The sequence below is a fragment of the Otolemur garnettii genome, unplaced genomic scaffold (genome assembly GCF_000181295.1).
Source record: "Otolemur garnettii isolate 467f Iridium unplaced genomic scaffold, OtoGar3 scaffold00046, whole genome shotgun sequence".
Lineage (NCBI taxonomy): Eukaryota > Metazoa > Chordata > Mammalia > Primates > Galagidae > Otolemur > Otolemur garnettii.
In genome coordinates, this window is record NW_003852441.1 from 12,314,772 (window position 1) to 12,324,967 (window position 10,196).

A 10,196-nucleotide genomic window follows, 5' to 3' on the forward strand; every position below is an offset into this window, starting at 1 on the left:
TCTTGGCCTCCCGGAGTGCTGGAATTATAGGCATGAGCCAGGGCCATTTGATACAAGGAAATAATTATTCACTTGTAAATCATTTTACTCAGGAGCCTGTCTTTTCTCCTAGGAAATGTAAATCTTTCTTCTGTATGGGCATCAAGATCTGTGATAAATATTTAGATAACGAAAAAAATTTAACAGTGAGAAGTCATAAAGCATTGCTAAATGCAGAAAATAATAGTTTTCTTAAAGTGTACTTGCTAAGTTCTGTAGATGTAACTGAGTCTAAAATGAACTCTTTTTTTTAAAAAAAAGAGTTAAAGGCTCCGCGCCTGTGGCTCAAGCGGCTAAGGCGCCAGCCACATACACCTCAGGTGGCGGGTTCGAATCCCTAGCCCGGACCCGCCAAACAACAATGATGGCTGCAACCAAAAAATGGCCAGGCGTTGTGGCGGGCGCCTGTAGTCCCAGCTACTTGGGAGGCTGAGGCAGGAGACTCGCTTGAGCCCAGGAGTTGGAGGTTGCTGTGAGCTGTGATGCCACGGCACTCTACCCAGGGGGACAGCTTGAGGCTCCATATCAAAAAAAACCCAAAAAAAAACAAAAAAAACTTTTGTTTAAGTGTGTGAAACTCAATCCTTGTTTCATACATTCTAAAAACTCAGTGCAGGGCCAGGCGTGGTGGCTCTTGCCTATGATCCTGGCACTCTGGGAGGCCAAGGCAAGAGGATTGCTTAAAGCCAAGAGTTCGGGATTAGCTTGGGAACATAGCTGGATTTTGTCTTAAATAAATAAATAAATAAATATTGAAAAAAATTAAAGCTCAGTACAATGTCTAATGGATGTGTAGTGTTCTGAAGTAGCTGTTATGCATTCCTGTCTTCTAGTTACAATTATAAATAATAAATTTTAAAAGTTTCTGACAGTTTTTAAGCTAAAATATAATGCAAAACTTCATTTCTTAACCATGCCAATAATCAGGTAATTGCTCCTCGAAATAGTGAGATAGAAGATATTTCTTAAATACCAGATTGGCAAGAATTTAAAGATTTGTTGGTGAAGGCGTGGATAAATGGGTATCTCTGTACATGGTTATTAAAAAGACAAATTGGTAGTCTTTTGAGAACAATTTGGTAGTATCTACCCAAGTTTTAATTTTAAGATAGATGTTTCTACTCAGAAATTAGATATCAAACTAAGAGAAATACTTGCTTCTTAGCACAAACAAGCATGTATGAGCCTATTCATGTCAGCATTATTTATAAAATCAAAAAAGATGCAGTCGTCTCAAAAATGTGTCAATAGGGTGTCATTAAATAAGTGTGTCCATGCTTAGGGACACAATGCAGTCTTTAATGAGAAGAAAATGGACAGTGATGGGGAAGACCCACAGGATTCATTTTTAGACAGAAGCATGTTACAGAGAAAAATTTGTAAAAACACTTACAATCTATTACACATGTGTGTGCATGCTTATAGACATATAAATAGGCACTGAAACAGATTTGAAAAGACACACATCGAATTGCTATCCCTGGACCTGGGAATGGGAGATGGGGTACATTTCTCATTTTACTACTTTTCTCTGACCTGTCATGCCCAAGCTGTTTTTTAACATATACCTTAAATCAGCAGCCAAAATGGTGACATCTCTCCCACAGCCATGTGCATAGCCCAGGCACAGAGGAGGGCAATGTCTCCTCTCACCATTTAAGGAATTTTTCTTTTTCAGCTGTACAATCTGGGCTTTTTGGATTTTGGAAGTTCCAGTGGCCAAGGAAAAGAGCCCATCCATCAGAGAAGATAGCCTGGGTTCTGTTTAAATTTCAAGCAGATACTGACCCCTGCCCAATTTGGGCTCTTCATAGTACTAGGGAGGGGACAGGGGTAATTGTACTTTGGGGCGTAATTGATTCTGATTAAGATGGAAAAGTGGTCTGCTGCTTCACCCTCGAGGGAAAAGGGAGTGGGTCCGCAATCCCTGAGGCTCACTGGGGAGTCACATAATATTCTGATGTCTTGGAATAATAACAGAAAATGGCAAATTATGGTGACTCAATAAAGACAGGACCCCTAAACACTTGGGCACTGTGGAGATGAAGTTTGGGTTACCCTACCAGGTCAAATGTCCTGACCCAGCTGAGTTGCTGGGAGAGGGTAAGGAATCACTGAAAAGGTGGCAGAAGAAAGAGACCATGATTGTAAACCACGATAGGCGTCTCAGAGGCAGAAGCATTTAAGAAAGAAAAGAAGGTTGCTTGCCAAGGAGTTGCAAAGGAATCACACCTTGGGAGGACAGTTTTGCCAAACAAAAGCCATAGCAGGCATTGAAAGGGAAATTCTGCAAGATTACCAATGTTTACAAGATTTTATCAGTCTGCTTGTGATGGCAAAACCCAGCACTTTTCTCACGTGATTTTCACATTCACAAACGGTCATGACATATGCGGCGTCAGCATTGCAAAAGTCAGGAATAGTGTTGTTTTTCCTAGAGAGTCAGCAATTTGTGGGAAATGCTCAAGATTAAATTTATTTTGGGGACTAGAAGGAGAACTAATTTTTTTCTTGCAACTTATGAGAAAAATCCTGTCCACTTTACCTCCATGCTGTATCCAGAGTTAGAACATTTCTCACACTTCCATGTGCACATCCCCTCATCTCTCATGTGAAAATCACAGCAGCTCCTCACCTGGACTTTCTGTTTCTCTATTTGTTCCTTTTCATGAAATTCACAACACTGAAGCTGCACTGTTACACTGAACATGTCAGGTTATGTCATTCCTTTGCCTCAACCTCTCCAAAGCCTGGCCTCCCCCCGCCCCCCCCCGCCCCCCCCCCAGCTTGGACTAAAATACCAGCTTACAAGGCTCAGGGCTGTCCAAGCTTTTTTTTTTTTTTTCCTGCTGCAGATTAGAAGAATAAGAGTTGTTTGGGACCACACGTTAAACACACAAACATGAATGAAAGCTCATTAGCAAAAAAAAAAAAAAAAAAAAAAGTCTGTGCATACTTTTCATGATATCTGATGCCACAGCTAAGCAAAAAACATCCTCACAAAATCAGCATTCAGCCTGTGGGCCACAGGTTGGACACTCTTGAAAGAGTTGGCACACCTTGTTTCCCCTGTGACTGTTAAATCCTCTCCTGTCTAGCCCACTTCTCTTTAAAATCTTTGGCATCTCTGGCAAATGTATGCTCCTGAACCACACCAGACGTCCTCCCACCTCAGGGTCTTTGCACTTGCTCTCTGCCTGAAGAACTCCTCCCAGAGTTCCTGGTGACTTCCTTACCTCTTTCAAATTTTATTCAGTTAATCACCCTCCCAGTGAAACCTTTCTTGACACCTTATTCTTGATGCCCAGTGAAAACCCAACCCCAACTCATGTGCCTGCTGTTTTCCTCCATGGCACTATCACCACATAACTTATGTGTATTTTAGTTTATTTATTTATTTATTTTGAGACAGAGTCTCACTATGTCGCCCTGGGTATAGTGCCATAGCATCACAGTTCACAGCAACCTCACACACTTGGGCTCAAGTGATTCTCTTGCCTCAGCCTCGCAAGTAGCTGGGACTACAGGCGCCTGCCACAACGCCTGGTTTTTGTTGTTGTTGTAGGTTTTGTTTGGCAGGCCTGGGCTGGGTTCAAATCTGCCAGCCCTGGTGCTTGTGGCCAGCACCCTAGCTGCTGAGTTACAGGCACTAAGCCAACTTATGTGCATTTTACTCATTTATTTTGCTTATCAATCACTCATGAGAACATATGCTGAAGGAAGGCAAGGCACTTTTTGTCTGTTTGTTCACTTCTAAAGTTACCTCTTCTGAAAGAGAGTGCCTGACATGCCGCAGACCACTGTTTTTCAACCTTTTTTATCTCACAGCACACTTAAACATTTGGTTAGTTAAACTTCCGTGGCACACTTTAATTATGTTGATCAATAAAAAAGAATGTACTTACTGTGCTTTGAATTTTTTTTGAAAATAATTTAATTAATGATCTTTACAAATTTTCTCAGCACCCCTAATATCCTCTCATGGCATACCAGCTTGCCGCAGCACACAGGTTGAAAATCACTGCTGTAGACATTCAGTAAATGCTTGTTGAATGGATGAGTAAATGCAAATGCAAGCTGAAAAATGTACCATGTTTTTCTGGGGAAGATTCAACAATGTAAAAATGTTAGTTGTCCTCATATTAAAGTGGGAATATAGTGTAATATTGTGGTAGACATAGAGATGAACTACCCAGATCCCCCCTTCTAGGAAGGAGGTGGTGTTGGGCAGTGGGGAGTGTGATCTGCAGATAGCCACTTCTCCTGAAGTCATACCCCTGCTGGGGTCATCCTCATCCAGTTACCAGGTGAGGTGAAACTATCAAGGCTTCCCCTCCCCATGTGGACCTCATGCTGACCTCACCTTCAACTCCCATGGGTAGCACTGGGTGAAATCCCAGGATTCCCTGCTGGGTTGGCTGAAGATTTGTTGGATCTCCATGGCTATTCAGCTTCTCCCTCTGCTCAGCACTATTTCTTCCTTCTTCTTTTTCCAGTATTGATCTCCAATAAACACCTCAAATTCAGTCTTATCCTCGGCTTCCAAAAACCAAACTGCAATATATATTAATTGAAATAACAAAAAATAAATTCAAAACCTGAAAATGAAACCAGGAACAACCTCAATATTTGTCAAGAGGGAAATGCTTGGCCAGGAGCAGTGGCTCATATCTGTAATCCCAGCACTCCCCTTGGGAGGCTGAGGCAGGAGGATCACTTGAGGCCATGAGTTTGAGACTAGTTTGGGCAACATAGCAAGAACCTGTTTCTACAAAAAAAAAAAAAAGTTTGGGAGATAATAAATAAATTATGGAATGAGGTTCAGGGGAATAAAGTACATTCTATGAACTGATGTGGAGAAATTTTCCTGATATGTTAATTTGATAAAACAAAGTTGCAGAATATAATCTCATTTACACAGAAAATATAACCTAAAATGTATTTGCTCTCTCCACCTTTTAATGCACTCAGGTTCCTTCCTCCTGAAAGGGACACGTACATGGATTCAGGGCAGCTCCCTTCAGGGATTGTCAGAGCTCACAGGATCAGATGGAAGCCTGTTCATGAACACAGAGTGTGTGTATAGGGCCAAGGTGTTGAACACTTTCCTTCATGAGCCATGTGATCTTGGGCTCTGAACCTCAGTCTGTCATTCAAAAGGTCTCCCAAGGCTCTTGTGAGATCAAAGGATTATATAAGGCACGTGTCTGGCATAATTCCCATCACAGATTAGAAGCTCAATAAAAGTTGACTCTTTTCCCCAATTCCTCCCCTCCAATTTTGGCCAGGAAATCCTATTCCTTGACATTCTCTTTCCTCCTCCTGAGTGGAGTGAAGCAAGTGAGGCTGGAACTGGGGAGCTTAATGGCTGAGGCCCCAGAGGACACTCAGATGTCAGGGACTCCGGCCAGGATTAAGCAAGAGCAAAGGATGGGCTTCTCTGGATCCAGGGATACAAAGACTGAGACACCAACAATTCTGGGAAATTCAAAGGCAGGAAGTGAAAGGAGGCGTGGGGTAGAGAAGGAACAACAGATGGGACCTCTGGCCTCTCTAGGCCAGTTCCCCAACCCAGATGGTGAATGAGGCCAGTTCCCCAACCAAATGAGGAAGTCAGGGGAGCTCTAAAAAGCAGGGAAAGGGTAGAGCCTCCCTGGAGGAAGAGAGCAAAGCTGACCTTGTACACAACTCCCCCTTCACACAATCTCTGTATGTGCTCCGATTTCAATTCATTCTCATTATTTATTGTCCAAAGTTGAGGAAATGGGATGTCCCAAGATGATAGACTTCTGGGCTTTCAGACACAAGACCAGTAGTACTCGTCACTGGTCACGTGTGTGGCTCCTCCTTTGGTCACCCGTACTTTAATTCTCCAGGATTGAGTTTCTCCAACTCCAAATGACTTCCCAACTCGGTTACTGCTACACAGCACAGCTTCCAGAATTTCCACAGGTAACTGGACTGGGGATGCAGGTGAGACAAAGGGGACAGGGAATATGTTAGAGGAAGTAGGGTCTTGATTGGGACTCAGTGGGAAAGAATATAAGGGAGTGGTTTGGGATTTAAGTATCAAGTGTAGATTTGAGGCTCTATTCCCTTCACTGGATTCTAGATTGAATTATGGCAGCCACGATCTCTGGTCACAAACTAAGACTCAAATTCAACCCCCTCACAAGCCCAATCCTAACCTGTCTTCAGGCCCTACCCAGCCACAGCCCTAACCCCAGTGCTAACCCATCTTCAGCTTCAACCCCAGGTTCACCTTGAATCTTAACATCAGCCCCAACCAAAAGCTGAGCTTTAATTTCATTCTATTTCCAAATTCAGTGCCAAGCTTAGGTCCAGCTCCATCTGTGGCTCCAACATGAATATAGATTCCTGTCCTAGCCTGACATGTAACCTCCAGCCCTGATGTCAGACCCAGTCCTAGCAAGAAATTTAGCTCTAACTTTACATCCACTTTCAATGCCAAAGTCAACTCAACTCAACCCTAACCCAAAGCCCAAGGCTGACTCCACTTATCACCTTGGTTGCAAACCTGGGCCCATTCCCACCCTGGCCCTAACCCAGCTTGTTCTCACCCACAGCTCCAGCCTAGCCCCAGCCTCCTTTCTGCCCCAACTTGCCCCAGCCTGGCCCTGCCTCCATCTCGGCTCTGAAATCCAGAGAGAGGCAGTGTTGGCCCAGATATGAAGTATGAAGACCTCCAGCACTTGGAGAGTGAGGAGAAAAGCCAGAGGGGTAGAAATGGTAAGAGGGCAGGAGAACCCTCTCCTAAAATATTTAGAGGGATTTCCCCTGTCTTGTCTTGCCTACACCTCCCCCAGGAACACTGGTGTGCCCTCCACTTGGAGGGGGTCAGGCCCCAGCCTCTGGGGGGCCCAGTGTGAAGAAGATTCATTGTTCTCAGAAAGACTGGTACAAGGAGTACCACAGTAGATGGGGCTCCATAGGCCCTGGGGATGGGGGTGAGAGGTCTATGTAGTGGAGGAAGATAAATAGTTGGGTTTGGAAGGGAATTGGTGACTCTGGTGGTGCAGGTGAGTGAATCTGCCAAGGGCCTGGCTGCCCAGCTCTCCCTGTGTCCTCCTGCCCCTCCTAGCTCTGATGACAGGACCTTACCTAACACCATGGCCCCTGTCTGTGTATTTACATGGGTATGAGGGACACATGTGCCTGAGGACTTGTGCTGGTCCACAAGATCAAAGGCCTGGACCTTCCTCATCCTCTACCTTCCTCATCCAGCCCTCCTCCAGCATTACCTGTGTCCAGCTATCACACTGGACTGGTCCCTGGGCCCTGTTCTCCTTCTGTCTCTGGCAGGTCCTGGGCCCTACCTGTCCTGACAGCCTCTCCTCTTTCAGGGCTGCCTCCTGCCCAGTCCCTCCTGCAGCATCTCTACCCCGGACCTGGTCTCCTCTTACTCTCTCTGGGCCTCAGCCTCCTGCTGCTGGTCGTCATCTGTGTGGTCGGATCCCAGAGTGAGGGTTATGGGGAGGGTGGGGAAGAGAGAAATCAAGTGGGCCCAATGGTGGGACAGTGATGGGGTGATGGCGAGGACCAATGCAGGAGCACTGAAGAGCATTGTGCTGGGGCGGGATTGTCATGACAGTGGCAGTGCTGTCAATAGCTACAGAAGCCAATGGGGCAGCATTAATGGGCTGATTGATAAGAGCTGTGGTGGGGGAGCTGATGGAGATAGTGATGGGCCATAATCAGGATGGCTGGGCTCTGCCTCTTATTAGCTGGGTTAAGTAGTCAAATTATTTCCCCTCTCTGAGCCTTAGTTTCCTCATCTGCTGTATTGGATAACAATCGTGCCTGCCCCACTGGGTCAGCATGAGGACCCAATGAGATAATGCACATGAGGTGCCCTGCTCACAGCGGGCACAGAGAGGATGTGATAGGTCTTAGCTCTGATGGTACCATCATCTGATCAGATTCCAAGTTTCAGAGGGACCTGCTGACTTTGAGAACAACTTTCAGCAACTTCACCTCAAACACTTCGGCTGAGGTCCAGGCACTGACCTCCCAGGGTAAGCCTGGCTTGGATGGGGTTTTGGGCTGGGGGTATGTGGCAGAGGGAGAGCGGAGTCCTGAGCCAAGTCCCCTTGTCCTGCAGGCAACAGCTTACAAGAAACAGTAACATCACTGAAAGCCAAAGTGGAGGATCACAAGCAGGAACTGCAAGCTAGTGAGAGACCCTCTGAGAATGTGAAAGTAGGTGGGCGGCTCTGAAGGGAGGAGAGCAGCCTTCTAGTTCTGAGCCACCCTCTCCTGCAGCCCACAGCTTGGAAGGCAGGGTGCTTTCTCTGGAGAGCAGGCTGGAAAAGCAGGAGCAGGAACTCAAAGCAGGTCTGATGGCTGCTCCCTAGCACCTGGGCATGACATGTGTGGGAGGGCATCTGAGCTCCAGGGACACATTGAGCCAAAGCCACACCTAGAGGACTATCCTCCTTGTTCATCTGTGTGTGTCCCAGGTCATTCTGAAATGCTCCTGCACGTCCAGCAGCTGGTGAAAGACCTGAACTCCTTGACTTGCCAGGTGGCTTTTCTCAAGAGCAATGGTGAGGAGGGTGTGGGAGTGCCTAACACTACCTTCCTGCTCACGGCCCACTGGGCAGCACCTCAGACCCCTCCATCCCCTTTCCACACTCAGGCTCAGAGAGGACCTGCTGCCCCACCAATTGGGTGGAGCATTCCGGCAGCTGCTACTGGTTCTCCTCCTCCGGGAAGCCCTGGCCTGAGGCAGAGAAGTACTGCCAGCTGGAGAACTCCCACCTGGTGGTCATCAACTCCCAGGAGGAGCAGGTGTGGTCTCTGTGTTTAGGACAGTGGGTTGGCAACCTGGGCTGCATGCCGGACCCACCTGGGAGCAGCTGTCTGAGCTTTGAATCACAGATTTAATTGGACTGGGGAGTGGGATAAACATTCCCAAATTCAATCAATTTAACAAAGACCTAAGGTTTAGAATCACTAGGCCAAAGAGTTGGCTGGGAGGAGAAGTCACTAATGCCCTTCCATTGCTCTAGAATTTTGTCCAGGGACGTCTAGGCCGCTCATACACCTGGATGGGCCTCAGTGACCCTGAGGGAGTCTGGAAATGGGTGGATGGAACAGAATACAAAACCAACTTCCAGTGAGTGTACATTGGCTTTCTATGCCTGGTATTCCCCCCAAGCCCCACTCTGCCCCCAGGGATCTAACCCAAATCCCCTTCTCCCCAAACCTGAATTCTATTCCATCCACCCTTCCTAGCTTGCTGTTGTTCTCTCTCCTCAGGAACTGGAAGCCAGGCCAGCCTGATGACTGGCAGGGACACGGCCTGGGTGGAGGTGAGGACTGTGCCCACTTTCTCTACGATGGCAGGTGGAATGACGATGTCTGCCAGAGGTCCTACCACTGGGTCTGTGAGGCTGGCCTGACCCAGGAGAGTCGCGAGAGTCATTGAGCTGCCTCTGGTTAGACGCCCTGGCCATGGAAATAGTGGTGGGAAGTGGCATTCTTCCCCAGTGGCCTCCTAACAAAACTTTTCTGGGAGAGGAATAAGCCCTGGGAGATTGACGGAGCTAATATCATTTTGAATTTTTATTCTCCTTAACTTTAAAAAGACAATATAGATTTCCTAAGGTTTTTACCCCCAACTTTTAAAATCAACTTTATTGAAGTATAATTTTTACATTATAAAATGCATTCTTTAACAGCAGAGATAACTTTCAACAAATACAGACAACTAGGTAACTACTACTCTAGTCAGAACATTGCTGTCACCCCCACAAGTTCCCTTATGTTCCTTTGCAGTCTAACTGCCTCCCTGTCCCTAGGCAAATAAAGACCTGCTTTTTTTCATTATTGATCGGTTTTACCTGTTCCAGAATTTCATGTAAATGGAATCATACAGTATATATTTTTCTGGAGACCTGTGTTTTGTGTTGCTTGATTTTTGGCAATCTGAAAATGGCAGAGTGGAGAAGATAGGTGAGGCCTTGGAAAGTTCTATATTATAATAAAAGAGCATTGTCTTTTCATATAGATTTGAATTCAAATCTTTTGTCACTTAAAAGCTGTGTAAACTTAGTGTGATTAGAAAATGTAATTATCGGCTCGGCGCCTATAGCTCAACCGGCTAAGGCACCAGCCATGTACACCTAAGGTGG

At 46.0% G+C, this 10,196-nt stretch overlaps 1 protein-coding gene across 3 annotated transcripts; it reads left to right on the plus strand.

The window, feature by feature from the left end:
* Nucleotides 1-5,714: 5,714 nt before the first annotated feature.
* CLEC10A (C-type lectin domain containing 10A) lies at nt 5,715-10,069 on the plus strand. 3 transcript variants are annotated; one of them, XM_023513949.1, is made up of 11 exons: nt 5,715-5,748; nt 5,916-6,012; nt 6,627-6,789; nt 7,404-7,520; nt 7,980-8,075; nt 8,162-8,233; nt 8,323-8,394; nt 8,520-8,606; nt 8,699-8,850; nt 9,072-9,178; nt 9,322-10,069. In XM_023513949.1, exons 3-11 carry the CDS (start codon nt 6,729-6,731, stop codon nt 9,488-9,490), a joined length of 933 nt encoding a protein of 310 aa, XP_023369717.1. In that variant the 5' UTR covers nt 5,715-5,748; nt 5,916-6,012; nt 6,627-6,728; the 3' UTR covers nt 9,491-10,069. The 3 variants fall into 3 exon arrangements, with proteins under 3 accessions (XP_023369717.1, XP_023369716.1, XP_023369715.1); XM_023513948.1 differs by having other exon boundaries at nt 5,916-5,991; XM_023513947.1 differs by lacking the exon at nt 5,715-5,748 and having other exon boundaries at nt 5,900-5,991.
* The last annotated feature ends 127 nt before the right edge of the window (nt 10,070-10,196 follow it).

Bases quoted from the DNA above. Each gene is read 5' to 3' on its own strand.
- CLEC10A (XM_023513949.1), top strand. From the start codon at position 6,729: ATGAAGTATGAAGACCTCCAGCACTTGGAGAGTGAGGAGAAAAGCCAG. The intron at 8,234-8,322 runs GTGAGAGACCCT...CCTCTCCTGCAG, and splicing joins CAAGCAGGAACTGCAAGCTA to CCCACAGCTTGGAAGGCAGG. The intron at 8,395-8,519 runs GTCTGATGGCTG...TGTGTGTCCCAG, and splicing joins GGAGCAGGAACTCAAAGCAG to GTCATTCTGAAATGCTCCTG.